General features: G+C 47.3%; 1 protein-coding gene across 1 annotated transcript; it reads left to right on the forward strand.

Annotated features, from left to right (window-relative positions):
• Positions 1 to 318: 318 nt before the first annotated feature.
• Positions 319 to 16,838, forward strand: LOC149462472 (uncharacterized). Its single transcript, XM_089676824.1, has 4 exons — positions 319 to 346; positions 7,000 to 7,097; positions 7,177 to 7,441; positions 16,738 to 16,838. Exons 1-4 carry the CDS (start codon positions 319 to 321, stop codon positions 16,836 to 16,838), a joined length of 492 nt encoding a protein of 163 aa, XP_089532950.1.
• The last annotated feature ends 252 nt before the right edge of the window (positions 16,839 to 17,090 follow it).

Here is a 17,090-nt window from a genome sequence, read left to right on the forward strand (position 1 = left end):
GGCAGTGCTGTGAGGTCAATGTCGGCTCATCATGCAGGGATGGTCACTTTACATCACCCGACGCCCGGGACATGTAGTTCTGGGGGCCGGGCAAGTATTGTTTTTAATCTTTATCCCTGCTGAGGGCAAGCCGCAGGGCTCTCCTTTCAGGTGCCAGCCTCTGCCACCCCGTGTGTGTGAACCTCTCCTGTACCTACTATGCTTCCCCGGCTCCGCCTATCCATCTATGGGCCCGGGTCAGCGGGTGTCGGAGGGTAGAGGGGATGGAGGAGAGCGGACATGTTCACTCCCTTCTTGTCCTGACCCAGAAGTGACGTTATGACAGATTTCCTGACAATCAAGGCCGGTAAAGAATGTAATGCGGTGCGATGTGCTCTACATTACATCCAATGGAGTACAGGGGAGACATTGGGTCCCCTTAAGTAAAAATGTTTTTTTTAAATGTAAAGAATTAAAGTTACACCCAAGTACATAACTCCTCCTCTTAAAAAATTTGAAGCCCCATCCCCACATATTTGCACACCCAAACGTAAGAGCACACGCTGGAGCGCCTACACGTGATAACATTGATTGTGATACACGTTACATATCGCCGGTCACACCAGAATGAGAGGATAATTCTAGGAGCAGACCTCCTCCGTACTCTATACTGATGACCTAGAAGGGGCTATAAATGTGTCCCCTATAGATAATACCGGGGACTAAAGGTTGTCACCATTTCAGCACACACAACTTAAGGTTTGACATGTTAGATATCTATTTACTCGCTGCAACCTCGGCTTTTATATGTTTACACATAAATGGGTCATTTATTGCTTTTTGTGCCCTGAAATCAGCTTAAGTGTATTTTTTAATGAAATTTGGCATTTCCTAGACTTTGTGATAAAATTTTGTGATATAAAAAATTAGAACTGCCGCTATTTTATTCTCTAAAGTCTCTACTTGCAGAAAATCTATATTTTGGGGGTTTTGTGTCATCTTCAGGATAAAATGATTTTTTAAATGTGCAAAAAATGAAAAAAATGGCTCTGGGAGTGAAAGGGAGAAAGGATAAGCCGGACACTCCCCTTTCCTGAGGAGCAGCCAATCTGTACTCATTACACTGCAAGGTCTCTCCCCTCCCTGCTAGTCCCCGGGTGCGGTGCTGGAGACAGGTGGGGGAGGGGAGGAGAAGATAAACAGAACAATGTTACACATATTACACATTTAAGTTGCTATAAAGCCCCTTTCATTTTTTTAAAGCCACAAACATTCCTAAAAGAGCCTCAGATTTATATACATTTGTTGTAAATAGGAAATAACATCTTATTACCTCCTCTGCTGCCACTTCCACCAACGTCTCCTCTATACTTCTTCCCGCCTCACCTCTCATCTGAAACTTCCTGTCTTTACCTGACATCATTTCCTGTCTGTACCTGACATCACTTCCTGTCTGCACCTGACATCACTTCCTGTCTGCATTCCATAGAGACTTCCTGTGTGTGTATAGGTGAGATCAGCACCTTGTGGAGTTCAGAGGAACTGCAGCCCCGAGATCCATCCCATAATCCCCCTTCCTGTATAATATGTACCTTACAGGGATACTACGGGAGATGAAACATTACTGAATAAAGGAAGAAGAAATAAATGTAACTCTTATGTAACCAACTGTTCAACAAACATCTCTTATTACATATAGAAAAGTCTTACAAACACAGAACACAAAATACAAATGTATAGCTAATGAGAGCGATCCCGCCAAACCTGATCCTTCTGGGGGGACAATGCAAAAATATATATCAATCCACTCATAATGACATCATCTTCTGCAGCCTATTAGCTCTCATTTCCCTCTCTATGTCTCAGCGGATCTCCTGCAGCCTATTAGCTACCATTTCCCTCTCTATGTCTCAGCTGATCTCATGCAGCCTATTAGCTCCCATTTCCCTTTCTATGTCTCAGCTGATCTCCTGCAGCCTATTAGCACCCATTTCCCTCTCTATGTATCAGCTGATCTCCTGCAGCCTATTAGCACCCATTTCCCTTTCTATGTCTCAGCGGATCTCCTGCAGCCTATTAGCACCCATTTCCCTCTCTACGTCTCAGCAGATCTCCTGCAGCCTATTAGCACCCATTTCCCTCTCTATGTCTCAGCTGATCTCCTGCAGCATATTAGCACCCATTTCCCTCTCTATGTCTCAGCTGATCTCCTGCAGCCTATTAGCACCCATTTCCCTCTCTATATTTCAGCGGACCTCCTGCAGCCTATTAGCACCCACTTCCATCTATATGTCTCAGCGGATCTCCTGCAGCCTATTAGCACCCATTTCCCTCTCTATGTCTCGGCAGATCTCCTGCAGCCTATTAGCACCCATTTCCCTCTCTATGTCTCAGCGGATCTCCTGCAGCCTATTAGCACCCATTTCCCTCTCTATGTCACACATTACAACAAGCAGCCACAAAGATAAATGTAAAATAAAAGCAGAGAGGGAGAGAAGGCTGATAAAGCAGCTCATCGATGAGAGGTACATAAGAACATACAATGTCAATACAAAACAGTGACATGGCCATCAATCACAAACGATCGGAGCAGACAGATCGGTGTCATAGGTGTCCCGTGGGTCCTGAACTGCCTCCAGCGCAGGGACAGTAGCAGGGTGTAAAGCAGGTAGGTACTCCAACTTTCTCATTTCTGCTCTGACCTTCATCAGTGCCGGTAACATGGGGGACATAGAAGACAGCCAATGCATGGGAATGGTTCTCCTGGCTGCCCTCATGTAGGTGGAAAGTTTCCTCGCACATTTAGAGAGACCCGAAAAGGTAGACCCAACAGAAAGTAAATGGGCTCAAAAGGGACAGGAGCCAGGAAAAGTAACCACAATGGAGTAAGGACCTCCTCCAAAAGGGTGCAATGGACCGGCAATCCCAAAAAATGTGGAAAAGAGTGTCAGTTTCCGTCCCACAACACCAGCAAACAGAAGAAACATTCGGGTTACTATCATGGAGAACCTCAGGGGTCCGATACCAAAACATGGGGGTCTTAGAAGGATTTTCTGTACACATTACACACACAGAAGATTTAGAAGAGGCCTCCCAAATCCTACTCCATTGATCCAACCCAATATCACATTGAAGGAAACGGGACCATTTACACATATAAAGGGGAGAACCAATAGAAAAAGGGCGACATCTACAAGCAATGTATACGTAGCGGAAATGATGTCCCGGTGGTGTGGGCCTTGGATGCAGATATGCTCTAAAGGGGTAGGTTGTTCAAGAGTCAGAGAAGAGGCTTTGGGGGCAAAAATGTGTTGTATCTGTAGATAAAATACTGATGGGGTGGAATGCGAGCAGCTTTTTGAATGTCAGGGAAGGATTTAAGGTTGTGAATTATGGGATTGACCAAATGTTGCAATTGGAATAGATTAACCTCAGCCCAAGGAGGGACTCGACCAATGGCCAGACTATCTGGGAGACTTGGATTAAAAATGATGTTGGTCCAGGGGGAACACTTGAGCCTAGGATGAATCTAACCCTACACCTCCTCCATATAGACAACATAAACTGCATGGGTCCTAATATGAGAGGAGAGGTAGTGCGGGCTGTGACAAAATAAGTCCCCCTCATTCCCTCTTTACACCAAGTCATGGCCAGACGTGCACGCCTCGGTTAGCTAGTCACTGTGGGCGTGTGCATGTGGGTGGGATCTGTGACAGCCTCTGATGACTCCTCTGTCATCCAATAAAGCTGATGGACCTCTAATGTCTTCCTTGTCCTACGATGAAGCTGACGGACCTCTGATGTCTCCTCTGTCCTCTGATGGAGTTGATGGACCTCTGATGACTCCCCTGTCCTCCAATAAAGCTGATGGAACTCTGATGTCTCCCTTGTCCTACGATGAAGCTGATGGACCTCTGATGTCTCCTCTGTCCTCTGATGAAGCTGATAGACCTTTGATTTCTCCTCTGTCCTCTGATCAAGCTAATGGACCTCTGATGTCTCCCCTGTCTCCAATGAGGCTGATGGACCTCTGATGTCTGCCTATCCTCTGCTGAAGCTGATGGACCTCTGATGACTCCCCTGCCCTCTGATAAAGCTGATGGACCTCTGATGTCTCCCCTGTTCTCAAATGTAGCTGATAGACCTCTAATGTCTCTCCTGTCATCTGATGAAGCTGATGGACCTCTAATGTCTCCCTATTCTCTGATATCCACCAGTCAATGTTCACTGAAGGAAGGGGGATCCAGGAGTGAACATTCACTAAAGGAAGGGGAGATCCATGAGCGAATGCTCACTCCGGGAGGGAGAAATCCAGGAGTGAATGTTCACCATGGGAAGTGGAAATCCAGGAGTAAATGTTCAATGAAAGAAGGGGAGATCCAGGAGAGAATGTTCACTAATCTCCCACCCCTCTAACTGGCATCACCCCCTGTGCCGATCCTAGGTGTGCCTGGAGGAGAGCAGAAGGATGACTCTCTGTGGTGTCAGACTTCTCCCTTCTAACCCCCGACACCACAAGCCCAATAGCCAAACACTGCGCCCAACTGATGCTTCATAGCTACTTTCCAAGGTAGAGGTATTCCCTCACACACCATGCAATATAGAGGCCTGAATACGCATGCGCATGCCCGTATGGCACCAGTAACTTCAGTCTCTTGGTAACAGGATGAATGTTGGGGTCTTCAGCGAGACACTTTCATTGGTGCACTTACACTCCTATGGTAAAGTATCATTGTAATCCCGTGGCAGGATTTGTATAGCAAAGCAAACACTGTGTCTGTATAGCAGGACCATCTACACAACCCAGTGCCTGGTGAGTATGGGAGAAGTGTCATGTCTCTGTGTGCCGTGTTCCTGTCATCTGCCAGGGGGCAAAATCCCTCTCACCAGATCCTGGGACTAAGGCCCAAACCATGGTCCTGGAAATGACCGGCTCCTGTGGTCACCTCACGATGAGCCCTTCACACTGTCGGTGTAGGCACTGTACTGTAGGCCACATCTCTCAGGTTGGATGTTCCCTGACTGATGCAGATACCTAAACATGGAGTGAACTGACCCTGAGCACTTCTCTGCCAGGTCCAGACTGTCTCCTGCCACATGCAGACTGCCTCCCCTCAGGAAAAACAAGATGGAGTCCTTCACTCTGCTCTCACTAAGCATGCTGGTCTCTGTAGTTCCATCCCTCATATCAGCCTATCAGGCCATTTCTGTTCAGGACTGCATATCCCACAATGCTTTGCAGCTGCACCTCCTGCTTGAGAAAGTCCCTGTCATTGGCTCCTTTAATACCTCTTCTGATTGGCTCTCTCTGTATTACAGTCTGAGAGGAGAAGGGAGGGGCTGAAATCCCTGACTGCCTTGTGTGTATCCAGTGCAAGTGTCAGATTTCACAGGAGATGCCAGTCAGCAGGTTACAGCAGTCACAGATAGGAGTCATTTCCTCCCCTACACAAGGATCTACAGTCCATACACACCCAGCACAAGGCCGGGGTCACACTACCAGACGCTTCTCGGGGCTGCAGTTCCTCTGAGCTCCTCAAGGTGGGGATCTCACTTGTACCCACACAGGAAGTCTCTATGGAAGACAGACAGGAAGTGATGTCAGGTGCAGGCAGGAAGTGATGTCAGGTACAGGCAGGAAGTTCCGGGTGAGAGCTGAGTTGGGAGGAAGCAGAGAGGAGACGTTGCTGGAAGTGGCAGCAGAGGAGGTAATAAGATGTTATTTCCTATTTACACCCAGTAACCCCCCATCATGTCCGTCCTCTTCCTCCATAGTCACATTCGTCCTCTTCCTCCATAGTCATGTCCGTCTTCCATAGTCACTGTGACATCTTTTATCTCCAGCAGATGATGATACACACATATATAGTGTGGGAACCCAGATTAACCCCTTCAGGGGCAGAACATTCCGCTCATTGTGGAGCTGTGTCACCTTCTCACCTCATCAGTCTATACTAATGAATTATACCACTTTTATAAGTGGCGGGGAATGGAGAATCCTATGACATCACACTGACCTCACAGCTCCTCCTCCCAATGTCCCTCCATCCAGAGTCAGAGAATCCTATGACATCACACTGACCTCACAGCTCCTCCTCCCAATGTACCTCCATCCAGAGTCAGAGAATCTTATGACATCACACTGACCTCACAGCTCCTCCCCCCAATGTCCCTCCACCCAGAATCAGAGAATCCTATGACATCACACTGACCTCACAGCTCCTCCTCCCAATGTCCCTCCATCCAGAGTCAGAGAATCCTATGACATCACACTGACCTCACAGCTCCTCCCCCATTGTCCCTCCATCTGGCTTTTTTCTGATGCTCTTAGGATGTGGGGTCCCTTGGTATCCTCACATGTAAAGTGGGACTGTTGGTCCTGCGTTGTATGTAATGACATCAGAATGCTGCAACAAGCCTATACCCTGCGTAGTGTGGGGGTCCTGTGGGGGGGAATTATACCTCAGCCTGAAGTGGGGCTTTAATAAAATGGAGACCTGAATGGAGAGGTGAGGAGGATTCTGGGAATATCATTTGATGTGACTATTTGTGTTCAGATGTAGAGTTTTCCTCCTGTGAAGTCTGGAGATCATATGACATCACATTGCCTCCACCTCCCTCCCTGATAGAAGAGAGAAAGAAGAAGAAGATTCTAGAAGTCACCAGAGAGATCACTGAGCTGCTGACAGGAGAGGTGAGCGGTGCCGGGAATTCTGGGACATTCTCCAGTAACAGACAAGGGATGTGTCTGGATGGTGACTGTATCATTGTGTGTGTCAGGTTCCTATAAGGTGTCAGGGTGTCACTGTCTATTTCTCCATGGAGGAGTGGGAGTATTTAGAAGGACACAAGGATCTCTACAAGGACGTCATGATGGACAATCAGCCGCCCCTCACATCACCGGGTAAGAGGAGACTTTATTGTAAAGGAGAGAGCAGTACGGAGGATCCACCTAGATCCCCCATCATCTGATAAACACATAGAAACAATGGATTCAGTCAGTGTGTGTGTTTCCTACAGATGGATCCAGTCATGGGAACCCACCAGAGAGATGTCCCCGTCCTCTGTATTCCCGGGATTCCACACAGGAAGGTCACACCATCCCTCACCACCATCAGGTAGATGATGACAATTATTGGTAGTTGTGATTTATACACAGCATGTTTGTTACAATGAATGTTTTATTATATCTTTCAGAGTGGAATCCTCGGGGATGATAATATTGATGTTAAGGAAGAGTATAAAGAGGAGGATGAGGAGTATGGAGTGATGGAGGAGTTTTCAGAAGGACACAAGGATATGATGGAGCCACCTAATACCAGGAACCCACCAGAGAGATGTCCCCGTCCTCTGTATTCCCGGGATTCCACACAGGAAGGTCACACCATCCCTCACCATTGCAAGGTTGGTGGGATGGAGCATCTAGAACATGGACTTATAGAGAAGATGTGTACATTTTTATGTGAGTTTTTATTTTACAGATGATATTTTCTCTCATTTCCTTGATTTAGAGTGGAGATCCAATCGATATAGAATTTGAGGTGAAAGCAGAAGAAGAAGAGGCGTATGTGAGGGATGATCAGCAGTCTATGGAGGAGGATGGAATAACGGGGACATTTATAGAGGAGGACACTCCTACAGAGATCAGCACAGGTGGGTCCTGAACACTAAATCCATTCCTCCACCCATACTGCTCACTGATTGGTCCAGAGTAGGGCGGGGACTGGGTGATATCAGCCTGTACTCCCCTGGTCACTTTCCTGAGCTGTGTTCCCCGTCCTGTATTCCTGGATTTCTCTCGGATAATCTTCTTTCTCTGTGCTGCAGACACAATTTATGTCTCTAGACTGGATTTATGGAGGTTCTGGGGTTCAGCTGGCAGCAAAATGTTGATTTTTCCTATAAGCATTGCATAATGTAGGCACCCAGGACATGTGACTGGGGTCTCCTGCCTTGTGCCTGACTCCTCCAGGGGACCTTCTCTGTTATCTGCTGGCTGTGCCGGGTGGAGGGATATGTCTGTAGTGTCTCAGACCCACTGAGTCACTGTCACTGAGTGCAGTCTCAGGAGATGGGAGGCAAGCAACCCTTTAAGGACCTTTAATTACTGAATAACAATATTATGAGTCCTGGCCCTTACACTGTATACATTATTATTATAATACAGGATTTATATAGCGCCAATGGTTTGGTCAGCGTTTTACATTATAGTGGGAGACAATACAGCAACAATACAGTTCAATACAAGAGGGATTTGAGGGCCCTGCTCCTTCGAGCTTACAATCTAGGAGGGAGGAGTGAATGGTACAGTAGGTGGTAACTGTGGGGGATGGAGTGGTTGGAAGAGTAGAGGATTCCAGAATTAGCAGAGGACGGGATAGGCTTCCCTGAAGAGAAAGGTTTTCAGTGAACGCCAAAAGGCAGGTGATAATTTGATAGATTGGGGTAGGGAGTTCCAGAGGATGGGTGACGCCCTGGTGAAGTCCTGGAGATGAGCATGGGAGGAGGAGACAAGGGAGCTAGAGAGTAGGAGGTCTTGCGAGGAGCGGAGAGTACAGTTTGGGTGATATCTAGAGATAAGATCGGTTATTAAAATTTGGGCAGTGTTGTGGATGGCTTTATATGTCATTGTCAGAGTTTTGAATTTTTTCCGTTTGGCAACTGGGAGCCAGTGGAGGGATTGGCAGAGAGGGGTGGAGAACACTGAGTGGAGGTCAGTGGAGGGATTGGCAGAGAGGGGTGGAGAACACTGAGTGGAGGCCAGTGGAGGGATTGGCAGAGAGGGGTGGGGGACACTGAATGGAAGCCAGTGGAGGGATTGGCAGAGAGGGGTGGAGGACACTGAGTGGAGGCCGGTGGAGGGATTGGCAGAGAGGGGTGGAGGACACTGAGTGGAGGCCAGTGGAGGGATTGGCAGAGAGGGGTGGAGGACACTGAATGGAGGCCAGTGGAGGGATTGGCAGAGAGGGGTGGAGGACACTGAATGGAGGCCAGTGGAGGGATTGGCAGAGAGGGGTGGAGGACACTGAATGGAGGCCAGTGGAGGGATTGGCAGAGAGGGGTGGAGGGCACTGAATGGAGGCCAGTGGAGGGATTGGCAGAGAGGGGTGGAGGATACTGAATGGAGGCCAGTGGAGGGATTGGCAGAGAGGGGTGGCAGATACAGAACGGTTAGTGAGGTGGATGAGTCTGGCAGCAGCATTCTTGATAGACTGGAGGGGGATAGCCTGCGATGAGATCGGCCAGTGAGGAGGGAGTTACAGTAGTCGAGGCGAGATATGACAAGGGAGTGAATAAGTTGCTTAGTGGTTTCCGAGGTTAGGATGGTGTTAGTGATATTTATGGTGAAGTCAGGGTAGGGGGCACGGGCTGGGGGGAAAAGTCCGTTTTGGAAAGATTGAGTTTGAAGAAGTGGAGTGACATCCAAGCCGATATGTCACTTAGTAGGTTAGTAATGCGAAAGGAGACTGAAGGGGTGAGGTGAGGAGGAGACTGAAGGGGTGAGGTGAGGAGGAGACTGAAGGGGTGAGGTGTAGAAAGATAGATTTGCATGTCATCAGCATAGAGATGGTAGTTGAAGCCATGGAAGTTTTTCAAGTGACCAAGGGAGGAGGTGTAGATGGAGAAGAGAAGGGGTCCAAGGACAGAACCTTGAGGGACCCCAACAGAGAGGGGGAGGGAGGGGGAGGTGGCAGCATTATAGGTAACACTGAAGGAGCATTGGGATAGGTAGGAAGAGAACCAGGAGAGAGTGGAGTTGCTTAGGCCAAAAGAGTGGAGTTTTTTGAGGAGGAGGGGATGGTCAACTGTGTCAAAAGCCGCAGAGAGGTCAAGTAGTAAGAGTATGGAGTAGTGGCCATTGGTTGGGATGAGTATGGAGTAGTGGCCATTGGTTGGGATGAGTATGGAGTAGTGGCCATTGGTTGGGATGAGTATGGAGTAGTGGCCATTGGTTGGGATGAGTATGGAGTAGTGGCCATTGGTTGGGATGAGTACGGAGTAGTGGCCATTGGTTGGGATGAGTACGGAGTAGTGGCCATTGGTTGGGATTAGTATGGAGTAGTGACCATTGGTTGGGATGAGTATGGAGTAGTGGCCGTTGGTTGGGAGGAGTACGGAGTAGTGGCCGTTGGTTGGGATGAGTACGGAGTAGTGGCCATTGGTTGGGATGAGTATGGAGTAGTGGCCGTTGGTTGGGATTAGTATGGAGTAGTGGCCATTGGTTGGGATGAGTATGGAGTAATGGCCATTGGTTGGGATGAGTATGGAGTAATGGCCGTTGGTTGGGATGAGTATGGAGTAGTGGCCGTTGGTTGGGATGAGTATGGAGTAGTGGCCATTGGTTGGGATGAGTACGGAGTAGTGGCCATTGGTTTTTGCAGTTAGTAGATCATTAGTGAGTTTTAGTAGGGTGGTGTCAGTGGAGTGTAGTGAGTGAAAGCCAGACTGTAAAGGGTGAAGAAGGTTGTTGTCGGTGAGGTGGGAGCTCAGACGATTGTAGACTAAGCGTTCTAGGAGTTTAGAGGTAAATGGCAGCAGGGAGTTGGGACTTAAGTTGTTCAGGTTGGTGGGGTCCAGGGAGGGCTTGTTAAGTATGGAAGTGATGTGTGCATGCTTTAGAGGGGAGGGGAAGGCACCAGTAGAGAGGGAAAGATTGAAGATGTGAGTGAGGGAGCATAGGATGGAAGAGGAGGGGGACCAAAGGAGTTGTGAGGGGACAGGATCCAGGGGGCAGGTGGTGAGTTCGGCTTCTGATAAAACCTTAGTGACCTCTTCAGTATAGCGGGGTCAAAGGAGGACAGTGTTGAGGGAGGTATGGTGTGAGGGATACTAAGTGGGATGGATGTCTGTGTAGTGGCAATGTCCCTATGAATTGCATCAATCTTGTTTCGGAAGTGGAGTGCAATCTCGTGGGCAGTGAATGAGGCGCTGGGTGGCGATGGGGGTGGAGAAAGTAGAGAGTTAAAGGTAGAGAAGAGCCGATGAGGACTCGAAGAGAAGGTATTAATGAGAGTGACAAAGTAGGCTTGTTTGGCAGTTTGAAGGGAGGAAGTGTATGTTAGAAAAGCAGGTTTATATTGGGTGAATGCTTGGTGGGATTTGGTTTTAGGCCACAATCGCTCCAGCACGATTACATTACATACTCCTGACCCCTGCACTCTATACTCCATTTTATACATTACATACTCCTGACTTCTGCTCTCTATCTACCCACTGTTATATATTAACATAGGAAAACATGGAGAAGATGGCAATGAGTGATAGAGGGGGTGGGGACCCTCGTCCTATAATCCCCTCATCACTGTCCCTCCTATAAAAGACAGTTCTGGTTGTTTCCTCACTCTCTGACTAAGGTCCATGAATAAAGAAATGACCTGGTAGGAGATCAGAGGAGCCATTTCCTAGTTCCCTTGAGGGTGGAATTGTAAGCTCCTCAGAGCCCAAGCTGCCTGATGTGGGCGGAGTCCTGGTTTGGGGGAACCAATGAGCTCCTGTCTAGTAATCCTCTTTGTCTTTGTATTTTAGTCCATGGTCGGGAGATGAGGAAAACCTCCGAGGATTGTCTCACTTTGTCTCCAGACTGGAAAGTAGAAGATGAGGACATCACACAGTATAGTCGAGGAGAAAACCCGGCTCCCTCCAATGTCCATCCGGCACCACCCAGTGTAGATGGACCATCGGATTCCTCGTATCCTGAGGAACCTCAGACTGTGCGGGACCGGGCCGGCCTTCCAACAGGGAAGAACTTATCCTGTACTGAGTGCGGGAAGGGTTTCCGTTCTAAACATGGTCTTAATGTGCATAAAAGATCTCACATGGGGCAGAAGCCGTATTCCTGTCCTGAGTGTGGAAACTGTTTTTCACATATGTCCAATTTTTATAGACATCAGAGATCTCACACGGGGGAAAAGCCATATTCCTGTCCTGAATGTGCAAAATGTTTTTCAGAAAAGTCCAATCTTCACATACATCAGAGATCTCACACAGGGGATAAGCAATATTCCTGTCCTGAGTGTGGAAAATGTTTTTCAGTGAAGTCCCAGCTTTACAGACATCAGAGATCTCACACGGGGGAGAAGCCATATTCCTGTCCTGAGTGTGGGAAGTGTTTTTCAAGGAAGTACAATCTTTACACACACCAGAGATCTCACACAGGGGAGAAGCCATATTCCTGTCCTGAGTGTGGGAAATGTTTTTCAGACAAGTCCCATCTATACAAACATCAGAGATCTCACATGGGGGAAAAGCTGTATACCTGTTCTGAGTGCAGAAAATGTTTTTCAGACAAGTCCTATCTTCAGACACATCAGAGATCTCACACGGGGGAGAAGCCATATTCCTGTTCTGAATGTGGGAAATGTTTTTCAGACAAGTCCTATCTTCAGACACATCAGAGATCTCACACGGGGGAGAAGCCATATTCCTGTTCTGAGTGTGGGAAATGTTTTTCACAGAAGTCCAGTCTTTCCAAGCATCAGAGATCTCACACAGGGGAGAAGCCGTATTCCTGTCCTGAGTGCGGGAAATGTTTTTCATTTAAGACCAGTCTTAACGCACATCAGAGATCTCATACGGGGGAGAAGTCGTATTCCTGTCCTGAGTGTGGGAAATGTTTTTTAGTGAAGTCCCATCTGAACACACATCAGAGATCTCATACGGGGGAAAAGCCATATTCCTGTCCTGAGTGTGGGAAATGTTTTTCAGCTAAGTCCCATCTTTACACACATCAGAGATCTCATACGGGGGAGAAGCTGTATTCCTGTCCTGAGTGTGGGAAATGTTTTTCATTGAAGTCCCATCTTCACACACATCAGAGATATCATACGGGGGAGAAGCCGTATTCCTGTCCTGAGTGTGAGAAATGTTTTTCAGCAAAGTCCCATCTTCACACACATCAGAGATCTCATACGGGAGAGAAGCCGTATTCCTGTCCTGAGTGCAGGAAATGTTTTTCACGGAAGTCCCATCTTTCCAGACATCAGAGATGTCACACAGGTGAGAAGCCGTATTCCTGTCCTGAGTGTGGGAAATGTTTTTCACGGAAGTCCCATCTTTCCAGACATCAGAGATGTCACACAGGGGAGAAGCCACTTTCCTGTCCTGAGTGAGGGAAATGTTCCTCACTGAAGTCTTGTCTTCCTGTACATCAGGGGTCCCACACAACCCTGGAGGTGTATTAGTGCCTTGAGTGCGGGAAATGTCTTCTAGATGAATGTTGCTGGACATCCCAGCTCTCATGTGGGGAAAAAGCACACCCTGATATACACCTCAGATATACTCCATGGCTGATCTTCATCATGGAAGAAACAGTTGATAAGGAGATGAGAGGCCCCCAAAGACATGGATGAAGTGCAGTAAATGTCGGGGTGCAGAGTGGTCAGTAGATCCTGGAAATGAAGGACACAACTTCAGCCCTTCTTGGGTGTCGGAGTTGCGTTTCCTGATAATGATATAGCGGGTTACAGAGCTACAAGCCGGGAGAGCCCAGATCTGGTTATCGGGGAACTTTACACAGACAACAAGAACTTCTGAAGTTGATGTCCTTCATTTCAAGGCTCTACAGAACAGTGGTGACCCCGAAGCGTCTCTCTGTCTTCAGTCCATCCTTCTCCCATCCCCCAACAGGAGGGAAGGAGAACTCCGCCCCAAACTAGGGGGGAACTTTCCTCTCATTATTTCCCTTGGCTTCTGTGTGGGTTTGGGTGGTTGGAGGAGTGCGGCATGAGAGGGAACACAGCTTGTTGTTCTATGTCTACATATGGGGTCTGGGTAGAGGGGATCCACCGGAAAATATTTCTACTCTTTGATTTTGTGGAAACTGTTTTTGTTCTCACTTTGAAGGGCGATATTATGTGTGGTTTGTAAAAGGGATTGGCCCAATAGATACGTCACATGTTGGTCTTTCCATACAGTGATTTCCTATGATCATTGGCTCCATCTAGTGGCCATAATGTGCTATGGAACTGTTTTTCCTAATTGAGGCATTTTGGTGTCACGGCTGGACACATGCTTGTCTCTCTCCCCCAACATATTATTAGTGTACTATGTCAGGGATGGTGTCATACAAATAACAGAGATCACACTCCTACATTTATGAGTACAGTAGACATTGAAGGACATAAATTAAAAAAAACCTCAGGATTAAACCAACCATTGATTTAAAGCAAAAAAAACCTATCTGGCCTTTAGATGGCGCTAAGTATCATAGTAATTCGCTCCACCTACTATATGAAAGGGTTAATAGTTCACTCACTTTTGCTTTGTGCCTACTAACTGGTTTGTTGTACATACAAGATGTTCCCGTGGGATGTGAATGCTGGTATCTATGCACACATTTCTTGTTTATAGAAATCACAGAAGTCACTATCCTGTTGTATTTTTATTATGACGTGCCGTGGAGTAGTTTACTGAAATCTCTATTCTGTATTCTGATTGGTGCTTTATGGAAACCGCCTGAAATATGCCGCGTTATCATTTATTACTTAAAGCTTGATGAATAATAAAGAAGTCACATTTTGCATCACACATCTAGATGTCTGACTTGTATTATTCCCAAAGTACTTTGAACTGGATGTTTGGAGGAGGAGGAGGCCGGCATAAATTGATGTTCCTGACAGAAGTGGTGTCAGAAGTGGGATAGGATCGGCCATCGGAGGTAAGTGAGCATTTTTTGTCTTCCTTTGCCCTGATTGCCCCCTATCTCCACCAAGCCTCTGTGCTGCGGTAGCACGAGCAATTGTCCGCTGGAGCTTTGGGAGCTCGCGGGGTTAAACAGAACCTAGGTTGATGTATAAGAAATGTGTGTGTGTCCTCCATACAATCATACAGAGCAGTGTGTTCAGTGATTATGTACGCTTGTAACTAGAGAAACTGTTCAGTAGATGTATTCTAAGTCTCTGTAGGACTGTGAGACGCCCCATCTACTCAGCGAGGAGATTTCTCCATTGACCTGGGATAGGTGAAAGCATGGTGACAGTCTGAAGGAGTCACAATAGGGGTGTACCTGTCCAGGTGATTTTCAGCCTTGAAGCACTTGTGCAGTTGAGAAAAAATTTGTCGGAGCTCTACGTGAGTTCAGTCCAGCTTCACCCGGCACAAAGACTCATCACTGGGAGAGAAACACATAGGCCAGCTCACATACAGTGAAGGAAATGCGTATTTGCTCCCCGGCTGATGTTGAATGTTCGCCCCTCACACAGAAATGATCGGTCTAACAATGGAATGTTCGATGTAACACTGAGAGACAGAATAGCAACAAAAAATTCAAAAGAAATGCATGTCTAACAAATGATGACTGATCTGCATGTTCATGAGGGAAAGAAGGATTTGATCCCCTATCATTCAGCAGGATTTCTGGCTCCCAGGTGTCTCTCATACAGGTAACAAGCTGAGATTAGAAGCAGTCTCTTAAAGGGAGTGCTGCTAATCTCATTGTGTTACCTGTATAAAAGACACCTGTCCACAGGAGCAATCAAACCATCAGATTCCAAACTCTCCACCATGGCAAAGACCAAAGAGCTGTCCAAGGATGTCAGGGACAAGACTGTAGACCTACACAAGGCTGGACTGGGCTACAAAACTATGGCCAAGCAGCTTGGTGAGAAGGTGACAACATTTGGTGCAATCATTTGCAAATGGAAGAAACACAAAACAAGTGTCAGTCTCCCCAGGTTGGGTACACCATGCAAGATCTCACCTCGTGGAGTGTCAGTGATTATGAGAACAGTGAGGAATCATCCCAGAACTACACGTGAGGATCTTGTCAATGATCTCCAGGCAGCTGGGACCACAGTCACCAAGAAAACAATTGGTAACACACTACGCCGACAAGGACTGAAATCCTGCAGTGCCCGCACGGTCCCTCTGCTCAAGAAAGCACATGTCCAGGCCCGGCTGAAGTTTACCGCTGAACATCTGAATGATGCAGAGGAGGACTGGTGGAAAGTGTTGTGGTCAGATGAGGCCAAAATCCAGCTCTTTGGCATCAACTCAACTCGCCATGTTTGGAGGAGAAGGAATGCTGCCTATGACCCCAAGAACACCATCCCAACTGTGAAACGTGGTGGAAACATTCTGCTTTGGGGGTGTTTTTCTGCTAAGGGGACAGGACAACTGCACCGCATCAAAGGGACGATGGATGGGGCAATGTACCATCAAATCTTGGGTGAGAACCTTCTTCCCTCAGCCAAGGCATTGAAAATGGGTCATGGATGGGTGTTCCAGCATGACAATGACCCAAAACACACGGCCAAGGCAACAAAGGAGCGGCTCAAGAAGAAGCACATTAAGGTCCTGGAGTGGCCTAGCCAGTATCCACACCTTCATCCGATTGAAAATCTGTGGAGGGAGCTGGAATTTTGAGTTGCCAAATGTCAGCCACCAAACCTTAATGACTTGGAGAGGATCTGCCAAGAGGAGTAGCCAAAATCCCTCCTGACATGTGTGCGAACCTGGTGGCCAACTACAGGAAACGTCTGACCTCTGTGATTGCCAACAAGGGATTTGCCACCAAGTAGTAAGTCATATTTTGTGAAGGGGATCAAATACTTATTTCCCTCATGAACATTCAAATCAGTCATCATTTGTTAGACGCATTTCTGCTGAATTTGTTGTTGAAATTCTGTCCCTCAGTGTTACAATACACCGAACATTCGATTTTTAGACTGATCATTTCTTTGTGAGTGGGCAAACATTAAAAATCAGCAGGGGATCAAATACTTATTTCCTTCACTGTAATATCGCATCTTTGCTTTGCAGTGATGATGGGAAACTCCCAAGGTAAGGGGAAGTACCCAGACCCTCCGGAGCCACCGTGTAAAGTATTCAGAGGAAGAAAACCTGTTAAAGAAATTTACTAAGGAAGATGGATCAGCTCTAGAAAAATCCCAACTACCAGCTAATGAAACATGTAAAGAGTATGTTGCCTGAGTGTCAGTTTGGATTTTTATGTTGTCCAATGGGTGGACAGCCTGGTGGGGTGGAGTTCAACCATGGGGAGTGCCAGTCCTTTTCCCAGAGATGGGGACAATGATGATGATATTCACATGGATATGATAAAGGGGATATATTTAGGGGACAAAACTGCCTTTCCCTATATATGAGAGGGGGAG

The sequence above is a fragment of the Staurois parvus genome, unplaced genomic scaffold (assembly GCF_062004578.1).
Source record: "Staurois parvus isolate SC_StPar_1 unplaced genomic scaffold, SC_StPar_1.0 ptg000174l, whole genome shotgun sequence".
Lineage (NCBI taxonomy): Eukaryota > Metazoa > Chordata > Amphibia > Anura > Ranidae > Staurois > Staurois parvus.

Excerpts from the sequence above, each read along its gene's own strand:
- LOC149462472 (XM_089676824.1), top strand. The coding sequence starts at position 319 with ATGACAGATTTCCTGACAATCAAGGCCG. Across the intron at positions 7,098-7,176 it reads CCATCCCTCACCACCATCAG|AGTGGAATCCTCGGGGATGA; the intron begins GTAGATGATGAC and ends TATATCTTTCAG. Across the intron at positions 7,442-16,737 it reads GAAGATGTGTACATTTTTAT|TGATGATGGGAAACTCCCAA; the intron begins GTGAGTTTTTAT and ends TTTGCTTTGCAG.